At 36.7% G+C, this 21,155-nt stretch overlaps 1 protein-coding gene across 2 annotated transcripts in view; it reads left to right on the top strand.

The window, feature by feature from the left end:
• The window catches only part of PREX2 (phosphatidylinositol-3,4,5-trisphosphate dependent Rac exchange factor 2), a 171,171-nt gene extending 153,813 nt beyond the window's left edge, over nt 1-17,358 (top strand). For both annotated transcript variants that reach the window (XM_050316271.1, XM_050316280.1), the window contains exons 38-40: nt 1,290-1,392; nt 8,312-8,379; nt 12,368-17,358. In XM_050316271.1, the coding sequence (XP_050172228.1) occupies nt 1,290-1,392; nt 8,312-8,379; nt 12,368-12,413 (217 nt within the window). In that variant the 3' untranslated portion in view covers nt 12,414-17,358. The remainder of the gene's footprint in view (nt 1-1,289; nt 1,393-8,311; nt 8,380-12,367) is intronic.
• The last annotated feature ends 3,797 nt before the right edge of the window (nt 17,359-21,155 follow it).

Genomic DNA, 21,155 nt, shown 5'->3' with positions numbered 1-21,155 from the left:
AGAAAATGAGCGCAGACATATTTTTCCTCCTACAGATCTTCTGCTTAGCAAGATGAGTGATTGAAACATATTGTCTGTTCTGTGTGCATATTATAAACTATGCAAAATACTTTGGTCGGGATTTTGCCAAAAGGCTACTCAGAAGTATATTTTAATCATGTGCCTTTCTTTTTTTATTTGAACTTGAAACCCACAGCTTTTTCTTGGGTTCTGCTAAAGTAGAATAATTTTCTGTACAGCCCACTTTTCTGGTTTTCCAGCCCACTCTGGAAGAGATTTGATTATTGCAGTGCTTTGGTTGTGAACAAAAAATCATCAAGCAGCTTACTGCTGCAGAATGGAGTCACTCCCACCTCTTTGGTGATGGCAGCCCTCAAACATGTTCTGCTTTCTAAAAAGTACCTGTTTCTACTCAGGTTTTTTGTCTTTATCCATGAGTCTTCTACAGTTTTGGTCTTGACTCTATGAGAAATCAACCATTTGTTCTTGTCCTCACCATGACAACCAAAATGGGATGGCATTGCCAAAATGACTTACTCTACTACTTCTTGCCTGGTGTGATGACAGATTGTCCTACAGCAAGATCTTTAGCTGTGAAAGTTTCCTGGTTGCTCTGACAAAACAGTGACAGCCTTTCCATTAGGATGTGGAACCACAGTCAGTTTTTGTCCTCAAGTGTTTATTTGAAAAAGATAGACAAAACGGGGCAGGACAGTTCATTTGAAGGAATGTCCTTTTTATTTATTTTCTTTTTTTGAAAAGGGTAAATACCTCTTAATTTTGGACTGCACTGCACAAGAGAATAACCAAACTAAATCAATGGCAAGAGACTGGGATCCTGGTACCAAAGCCTTGCTCTCCTTTAACAGTGGAGAGTGAGAGATAACATGCAGAAACCACCTAGAGAGGAATTTATACAATTACCAAAAAATTTTTTTTCTTGGGTTGTCACTTTCTCATGCACTTATCAAGCCATAGTTGGCTTTTGGGGTTTTGTGTGTTGTTTTTGATTTGGGGAGTGTTGGTTTGTTTGGTTGTTTTGTTAACAACAAGGCAAATGAATTTGATTCTAAGTCAGCAGGAACACTTGTTGCACTTGAAGTCTTTGTACTTAGAAATGTTAAGCTGTTCAGGCTAATGCCTGCACGGGTGAGGGAAGGATAGGGGGCAGGTCTGCTATGCAATATTTTTATTTATATTTTCTTTTTAAAAAAGATAATTGATATAGAAGCAGTTATTTTTAAGGAACTCTCTGCTAGCAGATAGCTGACTTCTGTGTTGCGTTGCAGCTGCACTCTGAGTGTTACCCTGGAGCAGGCCATCATCCTGGCTCGGAGCCACGGGCTACCTCCTCGCTACATCATGCAAGCTACGGACGTCATGCGCAAGCAGGTAGGATGCTCGCTGTGGGTGAGATCTGCAAGTTTCCAAACAAGACATGTTACCATCTAAAAAGAATGGCTTGGACAAGCATTTTTTAACCTCCATCGTAATGTTGTATAATATCTATGTGAGTTTTGTTTTTTAATCTCTTCCTTTATTGTTGACTGAAAGATGTTGTGTTATTTTTTTTGATACAGACACAGGCCATTTTTAACTAGATTCTTGCTTTCTGTGTGTTAATGGATCGTAATTTTTACAGGGTTGTGATTTTACTGAAAGCTTTTTGTGTAGTCACTGCTGTGGTATCACCTTACATCAGAATACTCTGTTGAGTAAGACAGTCTTTATTTTAAAATATATGTGATGCATAAAAATAATTTAAGATTATTAACTGTTGTTAATAAAAAGTGACTCATGTACTGAATTAAGGGGAAGTGTAGAAGAGAAGGGAAAAAAAAATACTATTGTTTTTAACTTCTCAGGCAAGATCCCTGAGGACAATGTGTTTATTTCAAAATAATATTTTTCACTCTTTGGTCAAAATAGAATATTAGGATTTAGGGGCTGTTGTGGATAGATAACCACTGCACCATACCTTGGTGCTAAGGGATGCTAAAAAATACTGGATTAAAAAACAATATCAACTGAAAATGGGGGATACACTCTACTGTATTAGCACAATTTTTTTTTTCTAGAACATCTTGTTATCAGAAAATACTTTCAAAAGGATGTATCTTGGAAGGAATTCAAAGGAGGAGCACAAATGGTCCAGAGGTTGCTAGACAAGGCTTATGAAGTGAAGATTAAAGAGCTAAACCTATTCAGTTGATCAAAGAGAGGAGGAGTGGAGCTTAATTACCCTGTGTGCCTATGGAACATATATCCTAGCCTGTGATAGCTTTCAATCCTATGAGAGAATCATAGACAAGATACAAGATGCACTCAATCTTGAAGTGAAAAAAAAAATGTTATAACAATTAATCACAGATAAGACAAGATAAAAAATTTCTGGAGTTTAGATGCCATCTAATTTATTGTTTTCATTAATTTTGCTGCATATTTTTTGCAGCAATCACAGTTATGAAAGTTATTAAACAGTTATACTTTATTTCTAACTTGCTGTAGGCAAAAATACACATATGACACCTTTAGTCTGTTAAAGCAATTGTGTAGATAGTCTGAAGCCATATATTCAGATCAGTTCCATGTCAGTGTTGCTGCTGAACATGGGTACACAGAGTATTTAGTCTCATCCCTTTTTATGTTGAACTATCACTTAATTCAGTGCATAAATTAAGTTTCTGTGTTGAAAAAATATCCCCAAGGTTCTTGAATTGAGTGATGTACATCTGCTCAGGAATTACATCTTTAACTTGACTTGTAAAGAAAGCTACTACTCTATAAGGATTAACTTGCATGTATAGGTTGATACGTCTGCTCCTGCAGTTCTAGACAAAAGGCAGTTCTGAGTATTTTGCATTCAAAAAACGTGGTTGTAGAGTTTTTCATGTATCTGCTTGCAGGATGTGTTCTCTCAAAGTGTTCATTTTCAAAATACAGGTCTAGGCCATTTCAAAAAATGCTGATTCATTTGTGGATCTTTTGCAGTTTATTAAATGAAAATGAAAGATAAAATGAGAGAAACTCACATGGTTTCGAGCAGCTGTAACTGTACTTGCTCAAATACAGATGTGGAAAAAGGCCTTCAGTGAGACTACATTCTTTGAAGTAAAACAGCAGGTGATCAATAGCTATTAAAGACACCAATATCTCAATTCCAGCTATAAACACTGCAAAAAAGTGTGCTAGTATATCAAACCAGTTTTTCACACATTCTTCCTCTTGCAGGAAACCATTATGGGATTTAATAGAGTAATAATCTTTTGTTGTAATTTTAAATCAGTCTTGGAGTTCTGTAGTAGAAATATAACCCTCCATTAAATTCTAAATGTTTTGGGATAATTTCAACAACACGCTCTGGTATTTTCTAGAAACCTGTTTGGATTTAGTGTTTAAATTATCTGTAGAATTTAATTGTCAGGAGGATAATGTAGGCCATAAAACTTGGAAGGAAAAAAAAAATAAAAAGGCTTCATGGGGTTTGATGCAGAACATTTAGTTAAGGGCAATATGTGTGCCTTTCTCCTGGCTTCATATTAAACAAACTAACAAATTTGTTGGCCTATTTGCAATCTAAATCTTTTGTGGAATAAAGATATGAGCCACAGGGAGGTGCAAATGAAAGGGCACCTATTCCATCTGTTACTCAGCAACATTAACTCCTGGCAGTATCAGCTTTCCACAAGGGGAAATTGTCTCTAATCGAAGCTGATGTGTTTTCCAACTTGGTGCACCAGTGATGAATAACTGGAGTCACCTGATGGACTGGATGACCTCAGGAATGTTTTTTTTTCTTTTAAATTGAATAAGGTCAGAATCTTGTTGAGCAAGACTCATATAACCCCAACTGTATTGTTGGAACAATGTTCAAAGTAATTGCCCTGTGAGTTATGATAAGGTTCCCAAGCTCTTGGTCTGTGAGAGTTAACAAAAAGAAACCAACCTGTGAGAGAGGGTACGAACTTGGGTCTGTGGGATGGTTTTAATTAAGTGATTTCTGTTTTTCATCAGGTAATCCAGCCTTGATTGATTTATAAAATAAAAAAATTGACAAAACGTCCCAACTATCTTTTAGTAACTTTGTTTACTCATGTATATACTTACCTAAACATCTGTACCCGTAAAATGCTATGTAAAGCATCCTGACAGCACTGTGTCTTCAGGATGCAGCAAAGTGTGGAGAGGACAGAGGCCTAGGAAGGGAGCTGCCAGAGGGCAGAGGGCTTTGTGGAAGAATGGTAACTAAAAAGCTGATAAACAGAAAAGGCCAGGAGGGAATTTCTGGGGTTTTTTTTTTAGTGAGTAATCATGTTTTCATGCCTTTTTGTGATTATAATAACAGCACTACATTTTGAATAATTCTTATAAGAGCTGTACTGATTTAGAGCTTTTTGAACAGGGCATAAAGACAATCTGTTTTCTTTATGTGACTGGTTCTTACTATCCTTCACTTAGTTTGTAACTTGAAAATAAACCTATAATTTTTTCTCATGGCAGCGAGAATACTAGTTCTTATAGAAGAGTCCAGATTGTTGGTGTCTCCCCAGAGCTGCTATCATCTTTCACCAGTACTCTGGCAGTACTGGTATGCAGTAGCATTCTAGAGTCATGTATTACAGCTATCCCTTATGCCTCCATGAGACAAACAATCTCAATTAAGATTAATATTGAACAAGTACAAATTAACAGTAGATAGAAATAGAAATGGTATAATGATGCTCAGTGGTGACAAAAAGATGTCATGTGGTACATTGCTAGTAATTCTTGAGTGTTTTTCTCAAAAGAAATAAGAATCTGGTGGTTTTAAGTAAGGACTAATTTGTGCCCCTACGAAACGATAAATTACATGAATATGTAAAGCTAGACTTCTTTTTAAATCAATGTATTTCTTTTATTATGTAATCAAGATACTAAAATTAGTTTTTCTAGTGAGTGATGCAAGTAAAAATAGGCTGGTTTTGTTCTCAGAGGTATTCACAGCAGTGATATCCAGGATCTGTACGATTGATTTAGATAGTTTTTGCATGTATATGCATATTCTGGCTCTCAGTGATGTTAATCATGCACCAGTCTCAGCAGTCTGTCATGGTGAGGTTTCTTTAATAATTAAAGAACAAGAAAGAAAGAAAGAAAAATTTAAGGAGGAGGCACTGAGAAAAGGACAATGGAGGTGATGAAGGTCTGGACCCAACATGTGTAACCAACACCAAATCAGCTATCTTTATATCATTCATGACAGACATTTGTTGCATCTGTTCTTAAACATCCAGTAATGGAGATTTCTGCACAGTGCTTTGCATGTGGTCTGTTCTAGAGTTTTCTTAACCTTTTCATTAGGATGTTTTACTTTATGCCTCATTTAACTGGGTTTTTTCCTTTTTGGTTTTTTTCCCTTCAATTCCTGTTTTCTGTCCAGTATACCATATATTTAGAGACTAGATATTATTACTTTTTTAGCAGTAGACTTCCAGTGTTTTGATTGTTTCCAGAGATGGGGCATCTACCACTACTCTGGACAACCTGTTCCAGTGTTTACCACCCTCATCATAAAAAATGTCTTCCTTATATCTAGGCTGAATCTACCTGCTTTCAGTTTGAAAACATTACTCCTTCTGTTGTTACAGGTCCTGGTAAAAAGTCTGTCCCAAATTTGAGTATCATTTCCCTGATAAACCTTCACTTGTGAAGATAAAAGAAATCAGTTCATCTGATTTGTCATTTTTCCATTGTGTTCTCTTACCAAATCATTCTCCCTATTCTCCACTGAACTCTTTTCAATTTTTTTATTAAAGATGAGAAGTAACTATGAAGAATTGCAAAAGAATCTTACAGGGCTTCATGATTGAGCAAAAAATTAGCAGATGAAAATCAGTGTAGACAACTCCTAAGTGAAGTACACTGGGGAAAAAGAAAACTCTGAGTTCACATACAAAATAATTGACTGTGAGGTTGCTGTTCCATTTCATTTTCAAGACCTCAGGATGTGACACAAAACATCTACTCAGTTCTCAGTAGTTATTAGTAAAGCAGAAGTTGTAATGGTTTGGGCAGAGATAGATGACCAAGTAGAAATCATGCTGTCATGACCCTGCATTTTAAACTATTTGATGTTCTTATCCCTTCCATAAGGACATAGCATAATGAAAAAGGTTCAGAGAAGGTCAGTAAAAAATTCTCAGTGGTTGGGAATGGTTTATAGACAGAACAGACAGACAGACAAAATCTGAGATTGGTCAGCTTCATGAGTGAAGGAGGATATGACAGACTTCTAAAGAACATGTGTCATGGGTAGGGACTGGCCATTGTCTTCACAAGTGCAGAACTAAAGACATCAAATGAAACTGTCAGATTAAAACCAAATAAAAATAGTGGAAAACTGCAGAGGGACTTGTTACAAGGGCGTATGGTGTCAGTTAGGACAAGGGGTAGAGGTTCTAAAATGAAAGTGAGTGGGCTTAGGTTGATTCTTTAATTTAGAAAAAAATGTAGAAATTAGGTTTAGAAGTAATTCTTTACTGTCAGGGTGGTGAGGCTCTGGAACGGGTTGCCCATAGTAGCTGTGGATGCTGCATCCCTAGATGTGTTCATGGACAGGTTGGATGGGAGTTTGAGCAACCTGGTCTAGTGGAAGGTGTCCCTGCCCATGGCAGGGGGTTGGAACTAGGTCATCCTTAAGATTCTACCAACCCAAACCATTCCATGATCCCTGGCATAACAAGCTAAGATTGTGCCAAAGATGTGGATCTCCTTTCATAAGAAGGTTAGTAATGTGAATTTATTAATGGATTCAAGATGAGAAGAGAAAGAAGGGAATCACTGAAATTGATTAAATATATACTTGCTGCTGAACAGAGGAAGTATAGAATGAATAATTATTGAATTCTGGAGGAGTTTCTGGGAAAAAACATGTTTGTCATGCTTTATAGTCATGTGTCTTTGCAGTTGTCAGAGACAAGCTTACTGAGCTAGATGTAGCTCTAGTGAAATAATTTTATATTCTACCTTCAGTTTTAAAGGTATTCGAGTTATTTTGCTCTATCTTTACAACTATTTTTTGTTCCTACAAAAAATGTAAGGACACCGTACTTTTTTATTTGTGGCACGTGTTGATTTCCATAAGCTCTGAGGACTTACCTGTATTTAACTAGACAGCCTTTTTTATCTTCTTTTTGATCCCATAGCAATGAATTATTACCTTCTCAATTACCTGGGTACCCAATTTCAGTCAAATGAAAGGTCTAGTCTTATTGTACTTATTGAACCAATGATTATACCTCTTTTACATTCTTGTGAATCTGGCACTGCGGCTCTGTTAGGAATATAAATTATCTTTCATGTTTCACATCAAGATCTCACTGTAAGAATTCTGAGATTATAGATTTTTGTTCTGTTATCTTGTCCTGAATTCAGGTAGTACAGAAAGAGAAATAAATGGAGGGAAGTGAAGTAGTAGTTTCCATATCCTTTAAAATAATAGAAAACATAGTATTCTTTGTGATGACTAATAAAACTGCACTTTAAAAACTATACCTCATAATTTAAAACCAAATTTTACTAAGTTCTTTGCTATCTCTAAACTAGTTTGTTTTTTTCACAGTCATGTGTATGAACATTTTACATGTTTTCTTCACTTCCTTCTTACTGGATGAGTCAGTGAGACAAAAGTACCTTCATTATTGTTTTTAAAAGGATCAGTTTAGGCACAGAGAGACCAGCGTTTCTAGTTGACCCTGCTATAAGGTAGGGTATTGGACTAAACAGTCTTGGGAGGTTCCTGCCCACTTGATTTATTTTTTTGTGATTCTTTGATTATAAAGGAAGATCAGGGCCTGCATTTTTCTTTGCAGTCCTTATTTAGTGCCTCAGTTTAGGCAATTTTTGTAGTTTTGTAGCTATTCATTGGAAATAACTTGTAATGTTTGTTCAGAAGTTCATAGAAAATAAGTGGCATTTTAGAAAAGAACTGTGTCCATGATTTCTACAATGAATGGTGAAAAAAATCAAAACAATAGAAACAAGATGCATTTGGATTGTTTTAAACCTTAAATGTTATTTTTTATGAATGTCTTTTATATTAGGAAGATGTGACAAGTGGAAATATTTTTGTTTCTTTTCTGCATATTTCTCTAAATTGAGAATTAATGTACTACTTTAACATGTTCCCCACCTTAAGAGACAATAGTTCTTTTGGGAGATGCAATTTATTTATTAATTAATTGTAGTCAATAGTTATATTCCTCTAGAAAGTTCAGAAAATTCCCTAATTTGTGTTGGAATAAATGAAGCAAAACTTGTTTTTCTTTCCCAGGGTGCGAGAGTACAAAACACAGCCAAGAATTTAGGAGTGAGGGATCGAACACCACAGTCTGTGCCAAGGTAACTGAGTCTTTGTATTCTAGACCATGTTTTTTTCTAGTTTGTGCCACATTCAGTCCTAGCTGCTCAAAAGCTAGCAGTAAACATTGACTATATTGTGCTGTAACTGTAAAATTTGGCTTAAGGTACATAAAACCAATTGTGTTCTTAGCCCTACAGTTTTACCTCAGGTAATTAGTTGCAGAAGTTCAGACTATGCAGCACTTCAAAACATGCCCATTTTTGAAAAATGAAATCTAGTTCATGTTAGTTATGAAAACACTGGACTAAGTCCTTCATCGCTTGTAATGCTTAGTGGTTTTGGGGAAATACTCATAACTAAATCCATAACCCCATTTTAATGAAATACTGTAACACAGTATCTCAGCAAAATCATGTTCTAGTTATGTTTAGAGATGATGTAGTCTTTCTTTGTCTCTTTCTGAAACATCCATTAGAATGAAAAATGGACTGTTCTATATTTATCCAGCATTTTAATGCTGTGATGGATTGCAGGGACCTGCAATGTTTCTTAAAAAGCACATCACTTATAAATGAAAATAACCAAACATCTTAGTTATTAAGATCTTAATTTAATCCTAAAGTTTGGTTCTAGTAATCCAGTACTAATTTAAACTGGTTTTTACGAATTTAAAACATAACATTTTTTGTTGGCTAATGATAACACATTGAATGCTTAACAGAGTAAACAGATCTGTGAAATACATAACAGACCCACTGTGGGGTTTAAATTTCAGTAAGGAAACAGGGAATTAACTAAACCTGATAGAGGTAACCATGTGAATGAACACAAATTATATCCATAGCCTACTGTGCTCTGAGCACTGATAATCAGGAACTTGATTTTACACAGTTTGCTCCCCTTTGCTCAGTTGTCCCTGTTTCTCTCAGTAGGGAATCAGGCTACTGCTCATAACTTGTTTGCAACAGATCACCACACATTGTTCCATGCCTGTGCTCACTCTGAGTCTAGAAAAGGAGTGTAGCTTGAGTGTACAAGGTGCGAGTAAATCTGAGTAGCAGCTACTGTTCAGTTGCTTACTGGCAGCATTTGTTGGAGCATATCTGCATTTTGCATGCCCCATAAAGGCGATGAAGTATCATCCAACAAAAGTACTGATTCTAGAGTAAATCCATCAGCAGTGTAGTCACTGCCCTTAGCAGCAGATGAGGGCATCCCTTTTCACTGTAGTGATTAGTTTAGAGGCAGTGCAGGTCCAAAATTCCCTGACCAACTGTCTTGCATTGAGGGAACCTATGACAGTAAAATAACATTTTATTACATTAAAAGCTGTGAGAAGCCTTTTCATATTTTGAACAGTATGGTTTGGGCCTTAAATGGAGTCCTCCTTCCTGACATAAATATGGGGACAACCAAAGAATTGTTGCAAACCAAACTTTACCCACCCCTACATGACAGAGCTCTTGTGATAAAGGAAAAATCTACGTTCCTGAAAAGAAAAACTTAGCATGAGACATTTTTCGGCTTTGCATCAGTTGAGAAAAGATCACCTCTTTCCAGCTGAAACTCCCACAATATGGCATTGAAAAGCTGAAGAAAAATAATGAGATAGCTCCTAGAACATAGTATAGACAGATGCAGCCTGCACCCTTGCCAATCAGCAGCAACACCAATGTCACAGGAATATCCCAGACCTCAGTGTTCGGGGCATTTGGTGTAACAATGAATGCATAAGTCAGAATAGTCATCAGCAAGAGTGATACTTTTGATGTATAGCTAAATGATACTATGGGTTCTTAGTTCTCTGCTTGGAAAACAATTTTACGTTTGGTTTCATTTGACATCGCTTGATAGAGTTTTCTGTTCTCTGCAGCTGCCAGTGTTTCCCTGTTTTCTCAGCTGATCTGTTTGTACCATCTCAAATAGTTGTTCCATGTATATTGACCCTGTTTCTATTCTATAGCATCTTCAGCAACTTTAGATCCTTAGGGATTTATGCAACCTTACTGTTAGTTTGCTTCAGAATCCCCCTACATCACTTGCTCTGAAGACAGTCTTAATGATTACCACTTTAACCTGAAGAATACACAGACTTGGAGCTGAGGTTTGATTTTGCTAAAACATCAAGTATTAACCCCACTGCAATTATTTATATAAGATTCTGACTGAAATTTTATCTGCCTTCTGCCAGATTTGAATATTACTACTTTATTATACCAGGAGAATCAAATAACCCCTGTTTATTCTTCTCTGCATATTTGTCTGTATAAAAATCAGACCACCTTATTCTCTCATTGGTATAAAAATATAATATATATGTGTATGGCCTTATATATGACTCCTAACAAATACTTTGGTGTCTGCACAATGTCTTAAATGATTGGGTTTCTGAATCTGCCATATGACCATGTGGAAGAGCCCAGTGACCTTCAGAACACATTATGGTGAAGATTGAAAAGAAGGTTTCCACTTTCTGTTTTTCAGTTCTGACAAAACTGATTCTCCACATTCTTACCATCCAAAAACAATACTGCTTGATAATCATTTCCAGGGAGGTTCAGAGAAGAGTTATTTAGCCCATGGACATTCTGTGTTTTTAGTGTCCCGTGGGTTTTAACTCCTAGAGGAACTGAAATTGGAGAACAGCAGCTATCCTGCCCTGCTCTTGCATAGCCACAGGATGCTGTTTCTGACAAGATGTGCCTGGAGGTTGCAGAGGCTCTGAACGCTCATGGAGGAAGCCTTACATACTCACCTCACATCATTTCAGTAGCAGAATCATGTACTCATAGAATCAACCGGGTTGGAAAAGACCTTCAAGATCATCAGCTCCAGCCCTTGATCCAACACTGCCGTGGTTACTAAGCACGAAGTGCCACACCCGGTCTCGTCTTAAAAACCTCCAGGGACGGTGAATCCACCACCTCCCTGGGCAGCCCATTCCAATGTCTGATTACCCTCTCTGTAAAAATTTTTTTCCTAATATTCTATCTAAACCTCCCCTGGCACAGCTTAAGACCGTGCCCTCTTGAGTATCATGCCAAGAGGTCACCAGCCCATTGATCTTGAATTGTTTGTGGTGTCCCAGCCACATGTTCAGATTTTTCTTTTCTGTGTTGATTTGTAGTATAATTTTGAAAATTTTGATGAGTTAAAATGGAGTCATATAAATGAGCACGATGTTTAGCAGGCCAGTTTGCAAAATATCCGGGTCATACTCAGATACCCTGAGTATCTTAAGTATCCCAAGCCCCCAGGTCACTGGATGATTCACCACCCTACCTGTAGCCAGACCTACCAAACCTGCTATTTCTATTATTTTGATACTTCAGCATCAGAGTACAGAACAGAGGGTTTCAGGTCAGAGTGATTGCCTTTTATTTTCAGTATTTTTAACATTAGGGTAAAGTTTCAAACACTTTCTAATAAGCAAGTCCTGGCAAAAGGATTTAAGAGAAGCCCAAAAGACTTTATAAAAGGAGAGACTATTTCAGTCTATACTAAGGTAGTCACTTGAACCAAATCTTACTGGTCTTGGCATCATCCATGTGGAAACGAGAGGGAGTTTAAAATTCTCATGCTGGTGTGTCACATGTCTGACATCTGTCTTAGGTTTTTCAAACAGCATCAATTCTTTGGGGAACTGTTCTTAGAGTGGGGTTTAACTGTGCCAAGACAAAACAGAAATGGAGGCAGTTGCATTCACCAAGCAGCTTTTCCAATTTGGAAATTCAGGGCAACAACTGGTAATTGGATTAGCAAAAGGATCTTCACTAAAGAAACATGAAAAATTGACTTTACTGAAATGTGTAGATGTGTATTTTAATGATTTGATTTTCAGTGTAAACATTAAGGCTCACAAAGAAGATTTTACTAGCTTTGCATTGATGGAATTAAACTGAATTCAGTACCTCTTGTTTTGCAGTGCAGGAAGACATAGATTTAGTTTGTATTCCTTAAATTTCCTCATATTAATAATGAACAAGTTCTCAGAATAACAATTACTTTTGGTTTTGTCATTTTCAGATTATACAAACTATGCCAGCCACCACCACCTGTTGGAGAAGAATGAGGAGAACTGCTCCAGGAAACAATCCAATAATGGCCTTTAGGATACTGGGACTGTATGACAAAAATCCAACTGTGCTAGAGCAGTATGTCCCGAGGGCTTTGATAAATAAATAAAAAAAAAGAAAACCAACCTTTTACTCAGGATAAAGAAAGAAATACCCTAAATGTTCTCTATTGGCATTGAAGAATGTCTTCCAAAAAACATTTCTGAAATCTGTGTACTCCAGCCTTACACTAGTAGATCAGTAATCTTCCTTGGGAATTTTACACTGGAATCAGATTAATTTGATGTATCTTGTTCAGCCACATTACAGGTATAGCCAGCAGCTTGAAAACAAATGTCTTTTTCAGAGGGAATGTCTTCACTTGTACACTATACAGAATGCATTCTTGTAGCAGGAATAAAAGCCTACGTAAACTAGGCTTGATAATGAGCATGCACTTCATATTGGGCCCTTTGCACTTGATAAAGGTTTTTTCCTATCGCTGTCCTGATTTCTCAGAACGTTCATGTTACTGTTTCAAGGATATAATGTGAGGTTTAAAGATGGAAAACTCGTCTCAGAACTGTGTTTAATGGCTGCAGGCAGACTACTGCTATGAACGTGTGCTTGTAATCAGTAAGCTCAGCCTTGTCTGAAGCAGTGCATTGTCACACTGGAAGGAGAACCTATACCGCATTAGAAGGAGTACCTATATAGCATGTGAGGTGAAGTTCTGCCCTGTTTTAGTTGCCATTATAGTGAAGGAAAAGAATAAGTCTGACCTTCACCCACTGTTAGGCTGAATTTCAGACTTTGTCTAGTGGATGTTTCACATTTTTACGTCTCTGCATTTCAGAGTTTTCCAGATTTGTGTATAATCTTCTATAGCACTACACCAGCAAATTTACATAAGGCAGGGATGAGTCAGTTTTGTTATGTTTAACTGGATATGTCTGTGGTTTAAGTTGAAGCATAGTTCGAGGTTTTGATATTTTATGCTACCGTTTCCCATATTTTGTCAGAATTGTTTTGTAAAGCATTTCAATTCTTTGGTGTGGTAGTTATAAATTTATTTTGAATTTGTACTACCTGTTTAGAGGTCCCAGGGAAAATTTATCTGCATTTGGCTGTTCTTTTGGCCAAAGAATTTTCAGAGAAAATGCCCCAAAATGAGGTTTGAAATGTGAACACATTAGAAGAAAAACTGTATTCTGAAATAGCTCTACATGTAGCAGTAGCTACACATTCCGTAAGAGCAAGACACATACTGTATGAATAAAAATTATTTTTTGTACAACAGAGGTCTATAGTTATGCTGTAACAATCGCACTTCGCAACATAATTATTGCATATGGTCTAATTACTTATGAAGTCTTCAACAAATATATTAATCCACAGTTAAATAAGCGAGAACTCAAAAGGATCTGTATTCTTGCAGCGAGAGAGGTTTTTATACGGGACATTTAGGGAACTTGTTACTTTTCTCCAAAGGAGGAATTAGAGCCCCTAGTTTTTTCAGTATTATAAATGTTTTTACACAAACTTTAACTTTGCTAAGAAAATAAATATTTTTATATATCCACAGCTATATATGTTAGCACATATATGTGTGCATTTCAATATGTGTATATTTATGTAGTCATATCAGTACTGGTTCTACCTTAAATATAGAATGTTTGCCTTAAACTGTGACAAAGACATGCAGTAATGAACACTCCAGTAACAACTTCAACTTTGTCCTTTGAAGTTTACTCTCTTTCACAGTTATTGGAAGCTATTGGACCATAATCTTTTTAATTAAAAAAACATAATACACAAAACATTACATTTTTTGTTCAGCATGATCTAATGCTTGTACATAGAAGAAAGAGTCATGTTTTCTATAGGTGCTGTTCTAGTCAGAATCTTGTATTTGAGATGTGGTTTATTCAGAGCAGCAGTATTGGCCGGGGTTATTCCTGCTCCAGGCAAAACCACCAGTAATGTTTCAGTTTCTGCTTGTTCAGACATCAGAAGCACAGAGAAGCCGTAAGTGCCTCATGCCAAGGGTGTGCCGGTGTCAGCCCAGTTGGGAGCGCCCATCTTCCTGTGAGGCTTGCCCATGTGAGGTTGGATTTGCCATGAGGGAGGTCAGCTGTCAGCTACATGGAGCTGCTAATCCTATGTAACAGAAAATAACCTAGAGAACAGAATCTGTTGCATACATATGCATTATTGTAACTAGTCATCACTTTTTTATAAAGCATTGAAAATTATAGGACTGCAAATATTCCAAAATAGTCTCCCCTTTATAATATGATAATCCCCTATTTTGTTTTTTTGTGGAAAGCATGGGACAAATAGTTATGAACCAGTCCCTGGACCAGATTCTTAAGCTCTTGTTTCATGAGTGTGCATCAGAAATCTTGACCTCTTGTTTTTGTATCTAATTTTTGGTTCTTTATTTGTTTTTGCCCCTTCTAGAGACAGTTTTCAAAATATTGAGCATTAGGAGCTTTACTGGTGACCTGTACTGCAAAGTATCTATTTAGTATGTTATTGAGGAGCTGAGAAACTGAAGTCCTGGTTTTCTAGGATTACACATAGTGCATAAAAATATGGTTTCACAGAATTACACAGAATCACAGAATCAGTAAGGTTGGAAAAGACCTCTGAGATCATTGAATCCAACCTACTTGCAGAGGAAATGGGGCATAAATGTCCCAGTGGCTGTCTAATAAGAGTGCCTGGTTTCTCAAAATATTCTTCAAAAGCCCGTATTTGCTTGAAACATTGTGCAGCTTTCCAAACTGCTTTTCTTGTCCCTCTGTTTTCAGAGCACACTGCACATTCTAACACACTGACTTCTAATAACATTATTTGGACCTTTAATAAGCCCATTCTTAAATTATAAATTCACATATACTCATTGTTAAAGCTATTTATCTTGTTTGGGATATGTATTTGTTCCTTATACAAGGTGCACTTGCAGAGTAAAAAAAGAAATCCATTCTCATCACAGTATGTTTATTCTCTCATAAATTTTTAAACTTCAGGTGACAAGAAGAGATGACCAAGAGTGATGATTTACAAGGAGTGTATCACCTACTGCTTCTTAAATCTTTGCTTTGACAGAAACAGGTTATGCAGCCTGTTTTTATAACAATGTGCTGTACTGTTTTAGGGAAAGCATTCTGTATGTAATTTCTACTTTTTCTTCCAAGGCAATTGTAATTCTTCCAGGAATAAATTGAAGGATCTGGAGGCATACATTACCAAATACTACCATGATTCAGTGCTAGTCTGTGGGGGAAGTATAGAAGATTTAACAACTGGGAAGAGAGGGTTACAGGCCAAGGAACAGTTGAGTTACCATAGAGTTCTTGTTTTTTGGACTGGTTTATATTTGTTTATTTTAACGAAGTCAATAGTAGTCAGAACTTCTACTGGTTTAGAGCCAAAACAATTAAACTTTACTCAACAAGGATTTATAGTAATCATATTCAATTTCATTTGTTGGAATCCTTTAATGAAAAAAAAAAGAACCATTTTTATTGATCTGCTTTTACCCAGAGAAATTCACAAGCAAAACATGTTTTATTAATTCATTGTCAGATGTAGTGTGTATATATAAATATATAAATATGTATTTAAGACAATTGCCTGAATGTGAGTATACATATCATGGTTAAGCATGATGCTCAAAAAAGTACAGTGTCTTTCATTTATTTTCATCAGTAACTGTAGTATATATATACATATCGTTCCATACTCTTTATTTTACAGCTCCTTCATGGATATGTCTGCCAGCATTTTACGCATATTTTGCACCATTTCTGTTTAATATTATGAAAAGAGCTAATGCATTGCCTTAAGTATTTTATCTCTGTACTTGTTGATAAATGCAGGTAGTGCTTTTCTAATTGTACTCCAACAGTACCCTGGCATTGATAAATTAGATGTGCAGCATATACCTGACTCAGGATACCTGGATTTTTCAGCAATAGGTTTTGAAGTATAAAAAGATACTGCACTCATATTTTTGTATGCTGACAATTGTGTAAGGATTTTTTTTATGTACTGTATATATAAATCAAGTTTTCCTAAAGAAGATTTATTATTTTGAATGTTTCCCATTTCCTGCTAGAAGATGTGGGTTTATGTTTTTTGTTCTGTAAGTATAAATGAACATGCAGCATCCACAGTCATGTAGATGTTAACACCGTCGAGAAATTTCTGACTGTCCAGAGGCTAATGAAGTTTTTTTTTTCTTATATTCTTCTCCAAAAATAACATCTCCATGTTAGAAATCTACTTTAGAAGTAACTACTTCTTCAGTTTAAAGTCTGACTGAGTGTTCAAAGTAGCTGGGACATTTATGCAAGCACTTAGCTTTGGACTTTCAGGGGAATATCCATGACATCTTCTATGGGTGTGTGGGTCCGATCTGTAGTACCTTACGCCAGATTTAAAAGACTAAGCAGCCTTATTAACTCCTTAACACCCTGTATATAGTGTATGTATTTGGTTATACTTGTGTTACACTTTAAAAATGAACTTAATTTCTGCATTGAGTATTGCACACATTTTTCAAATGAAGAATATATTTTGTAACGTCTCATTAAGCACAAGAGAGCATTACTGCTTTGAAACATTGTGTGTAAGTACAGCCATACACAGAATGTCTCAGTCAGCTTTTGTTTGAAAACAATCAAACTAGCAGCTCTGTGGGTAGTTGAGTTTGTTAGAAGTAACCTTTGGAATTAAATAACCTTGAAACACGGATTTAAGTTACGTTTTTCTTACTTGTAAAGTGCCTCTGTAGCATACTTTGAATCAGTTGCTATATTGATTATGGGTAAAACTAATACTGTGTACTTTTAGATCTATGGTTTATTTTTTTAGTTACATAGGCAAGACTGGAACAGTAACAATGTATTACAAAAATGCCCGACAGAAATAAAACCATTCATAATATGGCCACTGCAAATCTCTTTATTTGTAAGCAAGAAATAAGTTGGGAGGGAGGGTGTTGGGGGTGTTAAGTGCTGTATGGCTGCCCTAAAACTCTGCTGCAGGAGAAGAGAAGTTAAACTTCTAGAAATAAATGTTTATAATAAGAATCTCTTCTGAGAACCCTGGCCAATCAAGGTTTATTGCTTGTAATTAAAATACATCTTTGTAACCAGTGGAAAACTGAACCCTGTATAAGCAGTAGTCTGTGGCTGTAGGAAGCTCTATTTCGTGAAAGTTGGAGGAGACACAGGCATGAAAACCACTTTCTGGCCCCATGGTGCCATTAGTGCCCCACGAAGCTCCAAAACATCCACCATTTCTGGAATTTCCTTATCTGAAGATAGAAAGTGTGAAGCTGTCATCATCTGTTTACTGCTGTGCAAAAGCCTATCTGACAAGCATAATGTGGAGTGTTCTACTCCTTGTGCTAAAAAAACACCTATAAATGACTGGTCCTTCAGAGGGATTGGGAACTGTGGGGATGCCAGGGGTTTGAGGAGTTGCATTGAGTGTTTCTTTTATAGGACTGAAAGCTGATTAAATATTGGACCGTGATGAGAGTTGTCTCTATATGGAGGAAATTATGATTTCTACATAGTGATTGTGGTAAAGACTGATAGGAGACAGGACCAAACTCAACTACAATTACTTTGTAAAATCCATGTTTTCCATCTGCTACCAAGGAGGAGGGTGAGGATGCAAGTATTTCTCAATAACTAGACTTGAAAGATAGATTTTTTTTTTTTCTTCTATATATTCCTCTCCCTAGCTTTGGGAAGGAAGGCATGACATTTCAAAGTGTTGAGCAGCAGAAGTGACCAGAGGATTTCAAATATGGACTGGTTTTCTACCGTCACAAGTGAGGTTTCTTTTTTCAGTTCTCCTCATCTCTGCCATGAATACATCAGAAATAAAGTCCAGAGAATTCTTTTGTCAATTGATGAACCCAGTGGGAATAGATAGCGCTTTGAAACAACTACTGAGAAAGATAATCAACTGCACAATGGTAGCCCTTGGGTGTCCAGTAATTTTGCATCTTTCATGTGAAAGTGTTGATATCATCATGATTTGAAAGTGAAAGAGCCTGCAAAGGGTCTTAAGTATACTTACACGTCAGAGGTCAAATGAGTCTACAATTCAAAGTAGATAATATATCTTTGCCTTACATCAAAGTATGTGTCTGCTAAACTTCGAAAGTAAAGACACTTCCTTTTAAATGTTACTCATAAATTTAGTGTGTATTTGAATGGATTGGTTTTTTTTTTTTTATAGCTCATTATGTCATGCAGAAACAGAATAGATGATGCTCATACTTGGCTTATACTAATGAAGTGGAATTGCAAACAGTTACTTCATTTTTGCTTGTAGAAATCTTAATTTTCTGAAACTGCTTTCCTACATATTAGTTGATTCCCCTCCTCCCCCCCTTCATTTCTGTATACATTTTCCTCTGGAACTGCTGGGGTTCTGAGGACACTAAAAGGCCCTATTAGACCCAACCAGCCTTATCCCTGCACCCACTGGTCATGGATTTGGAGCAGCATTTCTGCTCAGGCTTGGGAAGCTACTGTCTCCAGCCACATCTCCGGGGTGGACCTTGAAACTTGGGCTGTGGGTGGCTTTGTCCCTGGCTGCAGCTTCTGCTGTTTGTGATCGGATTTTCTGGATGGACCCTGCACCTACTTCAAAATTTTGCCTTGTCACATCATCCCTGGACTGTCAGCAGAGCCTGTTTTTTACTTTGTCCTGTCAAGGGGAGGCCACTGGACTGTGTTCACCCACAGGTCCCAGCTTGTCCTCCTTCAGGGAGTGGACCTGTTCTTGCTGCTCTCCAAGAGGAGCATCCAGTGCTGGTGCAGGTTTTTCCATGTCTGACATACTACTGGCTTCTGTTGTGTTAGCGCAAATCAGTGAATTAAATGAATGGGGTAGATGGAGGGGATGGGAAAATGCCCATTTCCAGTCACAACATGGGTGGGAGGCTTCTTCTATTGATATTAATCCTCAGACTAAGGGTAGAATACAAAAATGTGTATATCCTTAAATTGGCAGAAAGATTTAAAATGCATCTCCAGAATGTGAAAAGGAATAGAGAGTGGGGAGAAGATACTGGGTATTTAGGAGTGCAAGATAAGACAATTGCTGAGCAGTATACATAAAGCAATAAAATACCCTGAAGATCTGACCTCAGTTTTTCCAAGTATTTAACAGTTGATATGTTATCAAACAACTGAATCTTTTATAGAAGACTCAGTATAAATTCTAATAAATTTAACTTACATCTAGAACTTTTTTTAAAGCTCTAGGGCTTAGCTAGTCATGTTGTGTTCTTCTTATTTCTAGTTCTTTATCAAGGCAGGAGGGATTTTAATATCTGGAATAAATAATTGGTGTCTTTCCTTGTGAAGGATAACAGCCTCTAAAAGTAGGAGGAAATTGTACTGGATATATTCTGGGAGCATAATCAAATGAACACCAATTGGTTTTGATTCTGCTTTCATTTAAATGAATAACCAAATTTTCATTGACTGCAGAGAATGAATCCATAATACTGGCACTATTATGCCAGAACCAGACTAGCCTGAATGCTTGTCAACGTGTTTAGTTCACCTAATTAATGAAACTATTCATGTCTCAAGACAGAAAGCTTGACTGGAAATGAGAAGCAGACCACATGTAATCAATGAGGTTTTGTCATCAACCAGTCGTAGAGTCTAATCAAACCAATACAGGACATGACTGCAAGCAAATGAACATCAGCACTGTATTATCTACAGTCAGTGCATCATCACAAAACGTAATGACAAAACATCCCCCAGATTAAGACGGAAATAATGTCTGATGCTAATCAGTGCTACTTGCTCATATTGCAATACATTTCAAAATATGTTGAGTGACAGTTGAATTCAAAGTCAAGACAAAGTGAAGCTTGACTGAATGCTTTGCAATATATTTGATGTTGTTCCAAAATAGGAAAATGCATAAAGCTTTTATGTATTAAGAAGTTGGGTAGGTGTTTGGAATTTTGACAGCACACCCTGAAAAATTAGTAGCTTGGGAAACATAGGGAAATAATTACAGTCGTGGCAATTTTAAAGGACATTTGTGGGCCTGTTACACACAGAGCAGACAGCAGGCTTTCATTTCTGGAATAGTTCCCATGACTTTGAGAGAAGGCATTAATATTTGAAACTGTAGCATGGGAATAAACTACATTATCTGAGTATTCATCACACAATAGTCGTGAGGAAAAAGTCTTAAGCCTTATCTTTAAAGAAACACAAGTTCCCTACCTAATCATAGTTCTTAATTTTATATCTATTGTGAGAAATAATCAATGTCTCTCTACTGTCCTCAGTAACAAAACAATGTATTAAATGGGATGTGAAGAAATTTTCCTCTATATTTTTCTCTTTCATTTAATAAACTCATTTATTCTGCCAGGTGAGGAACAGTAGAAGTAAGCATTCCAGTCACATTGATGTTATGACAGGATTGTGGGCTTGCTGTGCCTTTAACACCTCTCTTGAAGGCTACAGTCTACTTGAAGCTTCCCGAAGGAGCCCTTTTCGTGGTGGTGAGCAGGCAAAGAGAGGACTCTGAAGGTGGAGGAGTGAAGTGTTTTCTGTTGAAATCGCAGTAAAAATGCACCCTATATACATTAGTGTTCTGTGTTCTAAGTTCTGTGATCTAAATGACCTTATAACAAAAAAATTCAGTTCAATAACAAAAGTAGAATATGAGCCTTACAAATGATCTTTCAT

Source organism: Myiozetetes cayanensis, unplaced genomic scaffold (assembly GCF_022539395.1).
Source record: "Myiozetetes cayanensis isolate MyiCay16 unplaced genomic scaffold, myiCay2020 scf1, whole genome shotgun sequence".
Taxonomy (NCBI): Eukaryota; Metazoa; Chordata; class Aves; order Passeriformes; family Tyrannidae; genus Myiozetetes; species Myiozetetes cayanensis.
The sequence above is the reverse complement of the archived record's forward strand: the minus strand, read 5'-3'. Positions and strand labels throughout refer to the sequence as shown.